The following is a 16913-nucleotide window of genomic DNA, read 5'->3' on the forward strand; positions in this document are numbered from 1 at the left end:
AAATAACCTGCTATACAATATCCCTGTTGGGATGTATATTTAGCTAAAAGGCAAACGAAGTATAAAATTAAGGAGAAATATTATCAGCTTTACCAGAAACATATCATACAACCATGAAATCAAGTTACTACCAATCAGTTAAAATTGTATGATTGCCCATGAGACCAGAGTTCAAATGACATAGGAGTAAACAATTAACAAAAGTTTTAGGTTATAAAATATTTTTGATTATATACAACATAAACTAAGATTGAACAAACCTCCATCTCCATCATCTGTGACTCCTAATACAAGACGTAACAGACACTGAGCTTTCTTCCTCTCTTTAAGTAGTACTTCAGCATACCCTGGTAGTCGTAAGAACAAACCAAATGCTATCAATGAATGAGGTGGTATTGTTGGGAAGGCTAAGGAGGAGTTAGCTGCCCTTGGTACTGTTGGAGCAGGTGAAATTGGCTCATATAACTGTAAAATACAAAGGATTGAATTTACTGATATGAAATTTAAACACTATGCCAACACAGATAATGTAAAGAACTGTATCTGTCATATGCAAATAAACTCATTCAAATTTGTAAACAGAGTTAATTTAAAAACTGAAGAAATTATCTTCTTTCCTCATACATGTATCTAACTAATTGTAATTAAACCACAATTAAGTCCTGTATGAAATCATGTGATTGTCCTTGATATGTTTATTTTCTGTAAATTTACTACTAACAAAATCTCAAAATCACATGTTCAAAATGCTCAGATTTTTCTATCCCCCAAATAAAGATTGTCTTTACTAGCTGTATTTGGCAAAATGATTTTGAATTTTCAGTTATTGATTCTCTTCATCTTTTAGCATAATAGCGATTTAGCTTTGATTCTTGTTTTCATTTCAATCGAGTGCCAACGATGAGTCTTATAAGATGAATCAAGCTTCTGGTATACTCAATTATATGCTTGGTATTTTTGATGTGTGTTTTTTTAATGCTACAAAAAGCACTTATATGTATGATATTAATTTGAAAATAAAGAGATTGGGTATGGTTAATCAATCAGAAATTATCCATTGACCAAAGGACAAGGACATATAATTCCTGAAAGATGGTTCCACTCATCTCATGGAATTCGAGGGACCATTCCATTTTTATCTGATCATACCTAGGTCATTAAATTCTATAAGGGATAGTCCCATCGTCATCAAATTATATCTACCTCATAGAATTCCTCTGGGAATGGTTCCACTGTTACCCAATCATCCACACCCATGGTATTAGATACAGATTTACTGGACTGTGTGCTACCCTCCTGGGATGTTGGCTGTCTAGTTAGCTCAGGGTCATACAACAACGGCAGGTGTTCTGCCAGCAGAGCTAGACCGCCTACACTAGCAAAGATCTGTAGTGCTGATGGAAAACTAGGTGTCGTCAATAACAAGGTATGTGACATTTCATGTTCCTCCTCATCAGTTTCTGTCCAATCATCTGGCTGGTTACAGCCTGAAATTTAAAGAACCAAATTTAAATGACTTTTGTTAAAAAAAACATCAAACACTCTCAAACATAAAAGGATGAAATACAATTGATAGTACTGACATATATAAACCTCTGACTTGAGGAGACGTCTTCAATTCTGATTTTTTAACTGTGAAAATTTACTGACTGACAAATAACAGCTAGCTTTTTATGTTTAACATACTATATATTTATTTTTGTGGCAGATACTTTACTTACTTTGCTCAGTAACTTTTTTACTTTCTAACTTGACAGTAAACTCCAGTAAACTACTGCCATGCTGTAATCCTCTCAAATGTAAAACTTGTAGTAACTGGGACAAGGTTAAATCTCCTGGCAGTGGTTTATCTACAACAAACAGTTGAATTATAATAACTGGGACAAGGTTAAATCTCCTGGTAGTGGTTTATCTATAACAAACAGTTGAATTATAATAACTGGGACAAGGTTAAATCTCCTGGTAGTGGTTTATCTATAACAAACAGTTTAATTATAATAACTGGGACAAGGTTAAATCCCCTGGTAGTGGTTTATCTATAACAAACAGTTTAATTATAATAACTGGGACAAGGTTAAATCTCCTGGTAGTGGTTTATCTATAACAAACAGTTTAATTATAATAACTGGGACAAGGTTAAATCTCCTGGTAGTGGTTTATCTATAACAAACAGTTTAATTATAATAACTGGGACAAGGTTAAATCTCCTGGTAGTGGTTTATCTATAACAAACAGTTTAATTATAATAACTGGGACAAGGTTAAATCTCCTGGTAGTGGTTTATCTATAACAAATAGTTTAATTATAATAACTGGGACAAGGTTAATTCTCCTGGTAGTGGTTTATCTATAACAAACAGTTTAATTATAATAACTGGGACAAGGTTAAATCTCCTGGTAGTGGTTTATCTATAACAAACAGTTTAATTATAATAAAGTATTTTCACAGAGATATGTCTATTCTATATAAACCAATCACCAACTTAACAATGTCACTGATACATAACGCCTTGTTGCAATAAAAGCCCCCGATAAAGTGCAATGAAAAGTACATGTATGTTCATAATGTGTAGGAATATATAAGTATTTGGTTTACAGGAAGTTGATAAACTCATTAAAGATACTAAGCTTACAATTTGGCTAACAAGATGTGCATTTCATTAACATAAGATTTTTCAGCTGGGCTCTTTTCAGAACAGTTAATAGCCAAAACAAATAAAAAATGGAAGAGCACTGAAAAACAAATATCCACAAAAGTTGTGTGTTTTTTTTTTACAAATGTAACACTCTTACATATCATTGAGGCCTTACTTCTATTTTAAATCACATATGTACTTACTTGGTAATAATGGATGATACAATGTAAAGTTTGGAGGCTGTAGTTGTGAACTAACAGTGTCAGCAGTATATCTTCTCCTCCGTGTTGGAGGGCGAGGAGGAAGACCTTTATTGCATAGTTTATCATCTTTCTCACGCTTTTCTTTAGCAATCAGACCTGAAACTAGAGAAAGAAGAAAGAGTAACTCAGAGAACAGTGATACTAAAACACATCAAATTAATACTTATTTTTCTTAAAGGGTAAGCATTAACATGAATTTTACTGTAAGTTACTGTAAATTAAATATTTACACATGATTATATTTGTTTAAGGTGAAAAGGGTGTCTTAAACAAGAATGTGTCTATAGTACACGGATGCCCCACTAGCACTATCATTTTCCATGTTCAGTGGACCGTGAAATTGTGATCAAAACTTTAATTTGACATTTAAATTAGAAAGATCATATCATGAGAACATATGTACTAAGTTTAAAGTTGATTGGATTTCAACTTCATCAAAAACTTTAACCTGAAGTTGGACGAATGGACACACAGACGAACAGACGAATGAACGCACAGATCAGAAAACATAGTGCCCCTCTACTATTGTAGGTGGGGCATAATAAATGTTAAGCATCTTTTAAATGTTAACTGAAGGTACAAACAAATAAACTATTGACACAGAGATATGTCTTGCCTGGATGTAATTTCATAGTATAATGCAAGTAATGATAGTAAATTTTCAATACTTTAACATGTAGATTTTCTAATGTACCTCAACAAGACACACACAGACTAACTATGGTAGGTGAAATATGAAACTTAGACAGAAAGGTCAAGGAATGAACTAAAGGTTTGGATCACAAAGGAGTATACATCAGAGGAAAGGTGTGCAATATTAATTACCAACAGTGCTGGAGATATCTGTAAATTCAGAAGTAATGTTACCAAAATCTTTCTTAGCATCATCTGATGGTTTCTCTGAGGGTTTGTCTATAAAATGGCCTGGCAAAGAATACGATTCTGAAAATATTAAAATAATAGGTTCATTTAAGAATATTATACATGGTATTTATTTGCACAGATCAATAATTGCAGTACCAATATGCATCATTGAGACTTGACTTTATTTTTATTAGCAGCATACTTTTCAATAGACACTTTAAAAAACTTTCTAGCTGAACAATGTCTTCATTAAAGCAGCAATAATTTTTGCAAAAACTCATTTTCGTACAGCAATGAAAACTAGAACAATATAACATTGACACTTATTGTTTTCCCCACCTCAACACATATACATCTATGGAAGCATGTTTAAGTCTTTGCAGTGCATTTCCTACATGTATAGTTATATATCGAGTAGTCCAGTAAGTTCTCAGAAGTAGCCAGTATTTAAACACAATTTGTTTATGGTACATTTATGGGATATTACATTTGTTAATCATAATTATATGAAGAATAAGTAACTAAACCTACCTGATAATTTGTTCAGCAGTTGTGAACATGTTGTATGTAGACTAACCATCATACATTGACAACTCCTACCACCACACAGCTTAGGATGTTCCATCGGCATGGCATTCTTACAAGTCTGGATTTTCTGTTGTTGATTTTCTAATTTCAATGACACTAGAATCTTTTCATCCTCTAGTAGAACTTGTAGAAATAAACATCTAGCAAACCCTGACAGAGGAAAGTTATTACTTGTTGGCCCTGAAAGATAATTATTCTTTTAATTTCACTATGAAAAAGACCAGGTATTTTCTAATACTGAAGTTTTATTATTATTTGTGGGATACCAATATTTGTTAATTTTGTGGGTTAAGGTGAATCATGAATTTAAATGTTCAACGGAACCAAATTTTCTATATGCTTGTACATTTATGGAACACGCTAAGGTTTATGGCATTCAACAATGTTTGAAATATTTCAAAAGCATATAAAAAAAAAATTGCCTAAAAAAAAAAAATAATAACAAAGTAATGGCTGTATGAATCTTAACTTTTTCAATTAAGCTAAAAAATCCTGACACAAATTATTGCCACCTGTTCTGTTCCACTCACCATTTTTAGGACCTATGGATTGTTCTTTGATGACTTCACACATGACTTTAGCAAACAATAACTGATTGACTAGATGAGAAGAGATCACATGATTAAAGAACTGTACAGCAGATGTTTCTATTGACGTCCTATCTTCTACTGACATTGGCTGAAATAGAATGGAAGAGATCACATGATTAAAGAACTGTACAGCAGATGTTTCTATTGATGTCCTATCTTCTACTGACATTGGCTGAAATTGAATGGAAGAGATCACATGATTAAAGAACTGTACAGCAGATGTTTCTATTGAAGTCCTATCTTCTACTGACATTGGCTGAAATAGAATGGAAGAGATCACATGATTAAAGAACTGTACAGCAGATGTTTCTATTGACGTTCTATCTTCTACTGACATTGGGTGAAAAACAATTGTAAAGTAATGTTTTGTTTTCATATGTTTAATAACATAACAGCTTATTTACTGTATGAATTTTGCCATCTAACAAACACATTTAATTCTTTAATGAACATGATAATCTGAACATCAAAACTGAAATGTTTCTAATGTAGTTAAAGTCAAAGCATAAAATTCCAAGTTTTGACCAGAAACACTGCCTGTCATAACACATCTTTCGTCTGATATGTATCCTGTTCTGTGGGACTGTCTAGGTAAGTATCAGATTACACAGTAAAAATAAATAGTTTTCAAGTCAAAACCAATCTTACCTCAGACTTATTTCCTGCTTGTTGAGCTACAGTGGCAGTTTGTATAGGAGCATTACATAACAATGTCAGTAATGAGGGCCAAAAGATGTTGCCTTCAACCTCCCCTAACCAATCATAACAATGTCAGTAATGAGGGCCAAAAGATGTTGCCTTCAGCCTCTCCTAACCAATCTTACCTCAGACTTATTTCCTGCTTGTTGAGCTACAGTGGCAGTTTGTACAGGAGCATTACATAACAATGTCAGTAATGAGGGCCAAAAGATGTTGCCTTCAGCCTCCCCTAACCAATCTTTCATCAAAGGCTCAGTGGACAGTTCAGCAAAGAAGTGTAGAACAGCACCAACTAAATCTGCAGTTATCCACAATGATTTGTCTGAAAAACCAGGAGTTGAAATAATATGCATTCTATTGGTGACCATTGTATAAAAAAAATTGTTTTTACTAAATTAATGACAATAATATCTTTTTTAGAATTTTTTGTAGAAAACTGTGGATTTATATATTTTCGTGGGTACCAATTTTTGTGGTTTGAGGAAATTTTCATATTCGTGGATATTCAATTCTGTGGTTTTTGCAAAGTCTGCACACATCAATTGGTATCCAAGGAATAGTAATGAATCCACAGTACTGTTGATTGGTCTAACTTAAGTCAGAAGACATAAGAAACCCTTGATGTATGTACATATATGTAAAAGTCTATAATATACTATAGGTAATTCACAAAATGATTTGAATCAAAAACTAAAATAGGTACACATAGCCATTCAGTAAAATCACAAAAATACTGAACTCGTCAGAAAATTAAGGAGTCGCAGGTATAAAATGAACAAACTAATGTACTAACCTTGACTAGTACCAGATGAACTACGACTTGTAGAGGCATTAGCAGATGCAGACTCGTCACTCATGGTTTTACTGGTGTCAGTCAGACCTTCCATACTAACACAGTTATCTGAAAATCTCGATATCATCTTGTTACAGAATTCAAATAGACCTTGTGCCAACACTGCTGGGAAACCAGAGTCTAATAACTGTCTTATAGCAACAGGTGATTTACATGTATTAGCTAATGTAGTTAAATGTGTCTCTTCTAAACTTATATGTCTGAATTCTTTTAGATATATTGATGGGAGATCCATATAATGATTTTCATGTATAACTGTTTGTATGTTATGGCTATTGGCTTCTTTACTATCGTCTGTCATTGATTCTCTATGGAGATGGGAACTATCCTTAATATCATCAGTTACTGATTCTGAAAAACCATTCCTTTCTACAGTAAAACTGATCCCGACCCATGTTAGAATCTGGGTAAAGAATTCTGGACTTATATGACAACTAGAACATAAAACATCATCCACTGCCTTCTTCAATGTAGATTCTGCTGTTAATGTTATGGACCATTCATACAAAGAACTGAAAGTATCAACAAATGTTTATGAAAAATAATTCATATTTAATAATATTTCTTAAATCAGGTAAAACAATTTGACAAGTTTGTGAACAGAATGCAACTCAACATTTGTACCTTTAACAGCAATATCCTTAAAAATAATAAAACAAACAAAAAAGATTTTCTCCAGCATGTTTCAGTCGTTAAATCATTATTTTCGCAAAGTTCAATATTTTTTTTTTTTTTATCCTTATTAATAACACTTTCAAATTTTCAACCAAAAAAATAAACACAACTTAAAATGTCTACAACTGGTTACATCCACTTCATTTGAACTTGGGTGGTCAGTTGTCGCAGTGGTAATCACCACATTTCGTTATATCTGTAAATGGTAATTTATTTTTGCATTCATAATGGTAACTCTCTTTTCCACTTTTGTTTTGACCATTGGCTTCTACAATCAGGGGTCAAAATTACCGGGACTAGTAAAATTTGCGTCGGACCAGTAGATTTTGTCAGCTGGTGGTCCGGCGGACCAGTAGTTTGTCGATAAAAATCACAGATTGCATCGCAATCTCCGTTTGTTTACAAAACAATTTACCTGTGAAATCAATTACACAGTGCTGGAGGGTATTGCAATTGATCAAGTTAAAATATCTCGGCTGAGCGTCCTTCACAACAATATAAAAGGTGGAAATTTTTGGAAGGAGTTAAACAGCCGGACAAAAAAAATAAGATAATTTAATCCTGTCCCTTCCTGCTCATTCTGAAGATGCAGAAAGGGGGTTTTCTGAGATGAAACTTGTAAAGAATGATTGGCGATCAAAATTGCGGCCAACTGTTTTATCAGATCTTTTATTCATTATGTTTCACACAGAAGATATAGCATCATTTGATCCAGTCCTGGCTATTGAAATGGGGGATATTTCTAGACAGCGCTCCAGACGACCTAGTCAGGCACCCTATGGTCGTCATGAGCATTGCAATGGCGTGGAAGACAATGTTGATATTTTTTCTGTCCTTGATCCTGATTTTGATAAGGAAAATAATTCAGAATACCAAAGCCTTTATCAAAATCAGAATAAAGACTATTCCTTTGTTACTGTCTAACTTATGTAAACGAAAGCATCAAAATTAAACATCTGTCATTTACACTAGTGTTTGTCAAATTAATGTCATTTTTTCAGGACCAGTAGATTTGGAGCCGGGCCAGTAGAGTTTTCAGTCGACTGGTCCGGCTGGCCAGTACACAAAAAAGCTTAAATTGGACCCCTGACAATGTTTATTCAAAAGTTTCAATAGATCTGAATAAACATGCTGTGGCAGACCATACAGTGTAGTTTCTTTTTCTTTTTTGAAGGTTGCATGGTTGCCTTTAATTGCTTCATCCACTTCATTTGAACTTTGGAGGATATTTGTTTCATTTGCAATAATACCACATCTCTTTATTTTTACAATGTATGTAGTTACTTAGCTTCCTCTTGTTCACACCTACCTGATTAAATCTTTAGTAATTAGAGCATTGAGATTATATTCTAATGGTAGCTGATGACTTTGCCACAGTATAACAGCTACACAATGTATGTGTGTTGGTGCTGGGCTAGGTAGTGACATGAATGTTGTATGATGAGGAATTCTACTGTAACCATCACTAGAGAAAGCTGTTTTCTGTAAAGCAACCCTTGCACTGTCTCCTAACCAATTCAATAATGCCTGAACTCTGTAAATAAAGTAAGAATGTTTGACAAAAAATAAATATATGTAATACTTAGTTATGAACCATATTGAAATGCCCAAAAAAATAGGCTTAAGGATAGAAAGTAAAACAATGGCAGACATTTAGAGCCCAGCGACACTTAAATATGCATTTCCTAATCACTGAATGATATCAATAGTACATTGAGTTCAGTAACAGATAATGAGATACCATACTCATTATACAGACATCATAAATAATTCATTTATGACAAGGTAGTTTGGTTATGAAAGGTTTAATATGGTCAAATTAAAAAAAGCAAGAAAGTATGGTAAAAATAAAACACAACAGATTTTGAGAAAATTATGCAACTTTTACTATTTTTCGGCTGATTGTAGCATAATGACATCTTGTAAATGATACTCTAAGAGACCATTTGACCGAAAGCTTCATACTTGGTAGGACATTCCTTGTGCATTGTTTCACAGATGTGTATATACAGGTTATATAAGATACTAAATAAAGTAAATCTTTATAGTCTTATAAGACTAACCTCTTACTAGTGCCCGGATCCTGAGTAATGCCAAGCTGATAAAGTAGTTCTACTGTAGAATCATTAGCTAAACCACTCACTTTACCCATAAATGGAGTCCTCAGATCTACAAAGCAAAAATATTCTCACATTTTAAAGATTGTTACTGAAAAATCTAAATAAATCTTAAAAAAACCTAACATTCTACTATTATAAAACAGTAACAGTCTCCAAATAAAAAACAGAATAGAATTCAACCTGAGTAACAATTATACAGGTTACTTTTTATAAACTCTAACAAGCACTTGGTACATGTATATAGACCAGACTACATTTGTAAGCATGTGCATAATGTCTGAAACTATAAATAAAACTCTCCATTGTGATGAACATTAATGTAAATTTTCCCTATTGAACAAAAAGTCTAAGAGTTATTTTGTTTTAATTCTTTAAGCATGTCTGAAAAATTGATTTTGTTTACATTTTATTCATCTTTATATAAATTAAACATATTACCTCTCTGTTGTTGAACACTTGGACTCCTTAGTATATTATCAATCAAAACTAGTCCCATCTGTAATGAGTGGAGCCCTAACTTGAGTAATACAGCCTCTATGTTATAGTAGTATACTGATGAAGCTGACACAGGAGATACCAAAAGGGCAGAACAAGTGGTCAGTAGACTGGACGTTGTGGCTGCTGCTGCTGCAACTAATTCTTCCACTTCTTTGTGGGCTGTCAAACAATGGTGCAGAAGTCTAATCCATCGTACACTGTAATTAAAACAAGAATTGTCAATTCTCACTAATGATCTAACTAATGAAAATATATAACTTTAATATTCATATCTGAAATCTAATGATAAAAACATTTAAAGTGTAATTCATTCTCTGGTAATTAACTAATTTGTAAGAAAACTTTCTCTTATATTCTATAATACCTCATTAAAATAAAATACATATTCAGTATAAGCTAATCACCGGCAGTTTAGAAAGGTAAATAACAAGGTACTTTAATGTAAGGCCTGCATTGTAAATTCCATGCAGTGTTATATAGGATGCTCCTAAGTACTCTTATAACATATAAAATACAGAAAGTCAAAAGTATTTGTAACTCAATAATTCTTTTTTTGTTGGTAGCATGATATATTGTATAAGAGGCAATATACCTACCTTGATTGAGAAATGAAGTCCACCGTTGGTAACAATATGTTCTGTGTAGAACTACCCGTATAACCAAATGCACTGTAACCCATCAACATAAGCTGAGATAGACCAATAGTCATGGAGTCTCTAGCCTTATGTAGTCTGATCGTTAGTGTTGTAGCTATCTGTGGTCTCTGGAGTTGTAACTTGATGAAGGCAAGACTACTGGTCATCAATGGCTGACACTGTGGTGTGTTAGTCACTCCATCATGGCTGATCTCAAGAGAAACATAAGCTGGGCATGCTGTAAATACAATTAAGAGTCAGAAAAATGCTAAATGAAAGCATAATTTGTTTCTTTGTCTATGCTGAAAGGTAATTGATCACCATATAAGACAGACTGACTTTTTTCAAGATTTGGATGTTACTGAACCTTGTTATTTCTAAATGGAATGTAATAAATTATCCAACATATTGCTGACATAAACAGTCTGAACGGATAGCCACTTGTTTGATGCCCCAGACTAGTTAATATTGATTCGGACTAGTGAAAATTTTCAAAATTTTATATAGTCATTTTGAGACAAATTTTGTTATTAAGTTTCAAGATTAGTAAATGAAAAAGTTTTCTGTGCGGACTGCATAAAGACACAGCAATGAAGGTTTGATTGACGGAATTTTGCTTGCTCCAAGTCTAGAGAAAGACAGTGATACTATGTAAAAATATAAGAATTTATTTTTGATCACTTAAAAGAGGAAACGCTTTATACAATAACTTGCAAATGACCAAAAATCTACATCTGAAAGCATTTGTACAGCCAACTTACTTGTAAGAGAAGCACTATGAGGCTGGATTTGTACTTCACTCAGTAAAATTGCAAAAGGTAATTGTACTGTTAAATCAACCCATGCTTCATCTGGATAGAAATGGTAAGACCATGCTGCAGAACGAGCTCTTCTGTGTGGAGGTGCTGCCTGGATTAATACCTCAGCTGGGCTAGCAGTGGGACTACTTGAACTTACTGAACCTATAATATTAATAAGAATGACGCATTAGAATCTGAAAATATCATCCAACATTTTTTTACACGTATTTTTCAACAATAAACAATGATAAAATAATGCTTTAATTAAAAAAATATAAAAATCATCCCTTGTCTAACATTTTATCATTATTTGAATATCTTATCAAGAGTAAAGTCTTTTAAAGTAACTTGCTTGAACACTTGATTCAATAAGTTATTTAAATTCCATTATAAAGTTTCTAAAAATTATCTGGCCACAACAGTCACTAGCTGGTTCTGATCAGTTGACATGATGAATTGGGAAAAGAAAGAGATCTTTTGACACATGTACTTTAAATGAATTGAATGTGTTTTAGCTTTCATCAGTTTACACATTTCATAAGAGATGTACTCATTCAAAGATGAAAAAATAGTGACATGACGTATATTTTAAATTTTTCACCAAAACAAGATATAACAAATAATTTACCAAATGGTGCAAAGTTTTGAAGTCCATCTGCAGAATCTGAATCTGAGCGTTTGTCTCTTGTTTTACCATTCAGATTTTGCATTATAGTTGAGATCAGGCTGGGAGAGGTATTGATGATACGACTGTTTGTGTTGACTAGATTCTGACAAATCACTTCTATACCATCTGAAAAATATAGTTTGTACATTGTATATATTTGTGCATTTAAGGGCATACGATACAGTTACAGGGGAGGTTATGACGTTGCTAACTTAAAATGTTATTTTCGCGACGTCAAACTGTGACATATTTTCGACTTATTTTTAACATTCAAACTGATTTAATTTGAAAACAGTTCATGGACCCCTTTTTTTCAACATGGCAATTTGTTTCATTTTGCAGGGAGATTATGTGACCCAAATTTTATAAAACTTTAAATAGAGGATTTTTTTAATTTTGATAAACATGCACCAAAAAATGACGTTTTGTCCTCAATTCATGAACATTTGATAAATATGAGTTATTTCTGAATAAAAAAAAGCATATTTTCTTATGATACATGAAATTAACGATGATTGTTTAACAAAATATAATTTGTGTTTATCTTTCATAACAAAAAAGTTATGTCTTTGTTATGTTGTTATGAAAAAGAAATTACGGCCACAAATCTGAATTTTGAGCAAATATACAAAATTTCGACCTAATTTTACCAAAAAGTAGCACATGAAGGTATATTTTTTATAAAATATTTGATTTAATCAGGTAAAAAAAAGCATATATGCAAATTTTCATGAACTTGTAAATACAGAATCAAAGCTGTTTCGTATGCCCTTAAAATGTCATTAGACATATTTTTCTTTTAATTGTAATATTTCAAGATTGTTTGCATCTCAACTGTATTTGATCATACAATAACTGTCATGCAAGTAAAAACATAAGACACAATAGGATATACTTAAGGTGGTACCTAACACTACAGGGAGATAACTCTATAATATCAGCTAAACGTTTTAATTACATTGTGTTGTAAAAGGAAGAATAAGCTTCTCAATGATCAAAATTGGTGTATGTCTAACTGCTATATAACCAGTGTAATTTTTCTGATAAAACGCTTGGTTCAAATTTTTTGATTTTTTTATATTTTTGTTAAAGGGTCAAAGTAAATAATTTGTCAAAATTTTATGAACATTAAACGAGCCAAATTAATTTTAGTGAAAGTGTTGGGTACCACCTTAAACAAATTTATTTGAGATAATCTGTACAATAAGTTAAGTTGAAGGTAGTTACTATAAAAAGTCTTTAGTTTAACCCCACCAAATTCTGTAGTTATGTGCTTGTCCAAAGTCAGGAGCCTGTAATTCAGTAGTTTTCGTTTGTTGTTGTGTTACATTTTTAAATTTCATTAATTTTTTGTACTTTAACTAGAGTTTAGTTTTCTAGTTATAATTGTTTTACATTTGTGATTTCAGGACCTTTTTATAGCTGTCTATGTGGTATGGCTTTGCTCATTGTTGAAGGTGACCTTTAGTTGTTAATTTCTGTGTCATTTTGGTCTCTTATGGAGATTTGTATCATAGGCAATGATACCACACCTTCTTTTTTATATCTATTTGTTAGTGAAGTTGTCATGTTGACAGGTCTCCTCAATATTACAGAAAAAATCAAATTTTCACGTTTCTTCATACAAGTAAAAATGTTATTTTTTACTTTTCTTTACACATATACTTACTCATATCAAGAAACAAACGAACAGCTTTTGTTGAATCTAACACTTTTAGAGCAAACCATAACAATGGTTCTGACAGTCTACATAATGACCCAGCAGCAAGACCTAAGTAGCTACCAGACATGTATTGTAGTAACGATTCCAACACTAACTTCTGGTCAGAACAATGTCTAGATAACGTCACTAGTATCTGATAAATTCCATCTCCTACAGATATAGGGTCACCACCTGTGAAGGTCTCTTGCATATGACTAGAAATTTCCCTACTACCTAAAATTGCTGCCATTGTATTACTGTTACAATAGCTGAGAGCTTGAATCAGATTGTTCATAATATGTCTATGCCCTAGAATTATATCAGTCAGATAAGTAAACATGGGTTCTACTGGTGCATTGTTCCGAGTTTCTGTTTTCTGTTCATCTGTTTGTTGACTTTTGTCATCGTCACACATAGTAAGCATAGGTGTTGAGGTTGTGATAGAAACAACTGGAGTAGAAGTCGCTAGAGCCTGAGATAATTTAGTAGAATCTGTCACCGGTTCTGATAGACTAATGTTCGTTGGAGTATGTGGGTCTGATACAGCATCATGAGTTAATGTTGTCACTTGATTATTTCTCGACCCTAATTTGATTTGAATCAAACTATTAACAAGTTTCAGTAAACTGCACATGAGCAAATCCCGACTAGAATCTCCCATGGCTGTTTTAGAGTCACCTCCCCTTAGTAAACTTGCAAACAATCCACCAAAGCATGATCTAGCATTGATACTGTTCTCAGAAGAACTCCTGCAAGTCACTCGCTCCTGAGACATTAAATGTTGATCTACTAATGTACTTATAGACTCTATCACACTTATTGCATTACTAATATCAACTTGTTCAAAGGAAATCTCTAGAATCACATCCATGAATTTACACTGAGCATCTAAAGGTCCTAATCCACAATGAATTGCTCCTCTGGAATAATAAGGTTAAATTCTAAATAGCATTTATTATCAGAACAGTATACATAATGAAACATATTAGAAAATTGCTGACTGTAAGTTTGATACTGTATGAACTAGGTTTTCATGGTCTCATTTATATTATATTTTTATTTGTTTGTTATATCGAGTAAGCTTCATCCATTGAATTGAAAATTAATTTATTGAGAATATAAATTTCTTTCTGAAAACTCCATCCAGTATTGATATGTCTCTTTTTTTTAATTTATCTTTTCTAGATACAGCAATATTTATACTCCAAACGGCAAGATGAACTTTAAATGAGTCACTGTTGTATGAAAATAGGCATGCATCTCTAAAACAATTACCTTTCAGCTGTCAAGGTATAGACTAGCTTCAGCATTAATTCATGAAGATGTCCTAGACTGTCAGGAGAACATCGGATTAATAACCTCATTAAAAACTCATAGAAAAATTTAGTAGCAGATGGTCCAACCTGAAATAATATTCCAAAATCAACTAAATGTAGATCTGAAAGGAATTCATTATAAACATAAGCATTTTACTTTTATGATAAACATGTACTTAGAAAAATATCTTAATGGTAGCATCAAATATTTCAAAAAATAAGATTAAATGCAAAAAATATGCTTTAAAATATTAAGTTTGAACATTTTTTTTCACCTCACAAAGTGACAATGTTTTTAATTTCAGAACACTATTTTGTGAAGTTAACAATTATTTACCGAAACTGTATACAACTAACCTGAGAATATTGCACAGCTGAAGCTAAAGGACCATGTTCTGATGTACCAGATAAAAACTTCTTTATAGCAGATATCAAATTACTGTCAGCTATCATAGAAACTACCATTGACTTGTCACCTGATGGTGTAGACACCTTCTGATTGGCTAACAAAGACAATGTTTGGAATACCAGTACCCATGTTGACAGCTGGATACTTGGTGTTAATGCCACAACATTCAATAAGTTTGCTACTGCAGTCTCACTTAGAGGAATCAGAGGAGTTCTGGTGGGATCAAAGGTTATTTGACCACCATCATGACCACTGTCACAATTTAATGTCACCCATAATTGTAACAAGGCATCTAAATTTATTCTGTTTGGTACAAGTTGTCTAAATAAATGTTCATAACACTGGCTCAACATTTCAGGGGAAGTAACCTACAAAGAAATACAATGTCTTGTAGATTTTTTAATCTCTTCATAAACTCAATATTGATATACATATTAAGATTGTCAATTGCAGACTGAATTGTGCTTTTTTTATGCTATCTTTATAACCCCAATGAGAAATCATAAGTATAAAACTCACTCAATGATGAAAGTGCTGACTTGTAACAATGTATCACTCAATTCTTGTCAAGGTTTATTTAAATATCGTACTTTTTTTGGTTTAAATTCTTACCAATTCATATAAAATTCTTAGTCAAAAAGTGCAATTCAATTTCAGTACACAACTTCTTTGTTTGTAAATTTCTACCTCTAAATATAGATGATCTTTCTAGTAGTATATAATACAGCTCTTCAAATCTATAATCACTTAAAAATTACATGAAAGAATTAATCCATCAAGACAGTATCAAATATTAAAATAATACCAGAGATGAAAAGAAGCATACAGACTGAAAGAAATCACCATACTATTGAAAATGCAACTCAATTTGAGAAAAAATGTCTGCTATATAGTTTGTTTGCAGCAGAGTGAGTTCTATGCAATGTTATTGAAATATAATTACCTGTTGTGTAATAAAGTGGTTAGTTTCAGTCAATTCATCATCAGTGGTAGAGTATAGATCAAAATGTTGATTGGTAGGAACATTTGAAGGCAAAGCAAAGGAGAAAGACTGCTGTACGTTCTCTGTATGTAAAGATACCATCACCTGTAAAGAAAATAATTGTATGTAATTATAGTATAACTAATCGCCGCATTTGAATATAGAAAATAATACAACGCGTGACCAAACGACGCATGGATTAAACGAGTGCACAGCACGAGTTTAATCCATAGTGGCGTTCGGTCACAAGTTGACTTATTTTTTATATTCAAATACGGCGATTAGTTATACTTTTTATTACATTGGCTAATGTCTTTTTTTTTAATTTAATGCAGAAATGTAAGGAACTATATTATTTTCCTACGCATTCACAATTTGTTTTGATCCGACTTTATCGACGTCTTGACAACGCTTATTGTTGTTTGACGTCAGAGAGTGAAATAACCACGTTTATTTCACATGTGAAATTATCGGTTTTTATTCAACTGGGAAATCATAATCTGTAATTTATTGCAACCAATGTAATAAGGGTTTATATTATAAGTAATTTCAAAATTGTATAAAATGGGGTATGCTTCCCTTCGGTGTCTTACACAGGAATTTCAGAGGCATAAATC

At 32.5% G+C, this 16913-nt stretch overlaps 1 protein-coding gene across 6 annotated transcripts in view; it reads right to left on the reverse strand.

Moving 5' to 3' along the window:
• LOC134711984 (baculoviral IAP repeat-containing protein 6-like) overlaps window positions 1-16913 on the reverse strand; it is a 64610-nt gene that overhangs the window by 11995 nt on the left and 35702 nt on the right. For 3 of the 6 annotated variants that reach the window (XM_063573051.1, XM_063573052.1, XM_063573050.1), the window contains exons 31-49: window positions 16258-16401; window positions 15263-15682; window positions 14865-14992; window positions 13557-14509; window positions 11849-12013; window positions 11182-11382; window positions 10382-10658; window positions 9726-9982; window positions 9231-9336; window positions 8477-8701; window positions 6433-7004; window positions 5765-5961; window positions 4881-5028; window positions 4294-4530; window positions 3724-3840; window positions 2839-3000; window positions 1722-1850; window positions 1204-1487; window positions 261-465 (exon numbers count right to left, since the gene is read on the reverse strand). In XM_063573051.1, coding sequence (XP_063429121.1) covers window positions 261-465; window positions 1204-1487; window positions 1722-1850; window positions 2839-3000; window positions 3724-3840; window positions 4294-4530; window positions 4881-5028; window positions 5765-5961; window positions 6433-7004; window positions 8477-8701; window positions 9231-9336; window positions 9726-9982; window positions 10382-10658; window positions 11182-11382; window positions 11849-12013; window positions 13557-14509; window positions 14865-14992; window positions 15263-15682; window positions 16258-16401 — 4927 coding nt within the window. Of the gene's footprint in view, window positions 1-260; window positions 466-1203; window positions 1488-1721; window positions 1851-2345; window positions 2409-2838; window positions 3001-3723; window positions 3841-4293; window positions 4531-4880; window positions 5029-5764; window positions 5962-6432; window positions 7005-8476; window positions 8702-9230; window positions 9337-9725; window positions 9983-10381; window positions 10659-11181; window positions 11383-11848; window positions 12014-13556; window positions 14510-14864; window positions 14993-15262; window positions 15683-16257; window positions 16402-16913 lie in introns of those variants that run through there. The other 3 variants (XM_063573053.1, XM_063573056.1, XM_063573054.1) reach the window with 3 other exon arrangements.

Source organism: Mytilus trossulus, chromosome 3 (assembly GCF_036588685.1).
Source record: "Mytilus trossulus isolate FHL-02 chromosome 3, PNRI_Mtr1.1.1.hap1, whole genome shotgun sequence".
Classification (NCBI taxonomy): domain Eukaryota; kingdom Metazoa; phylum Mollusca; class Bivalvia; order Mytilida; family Mytilidae; genus Mytilus; species Mytilus trossulus.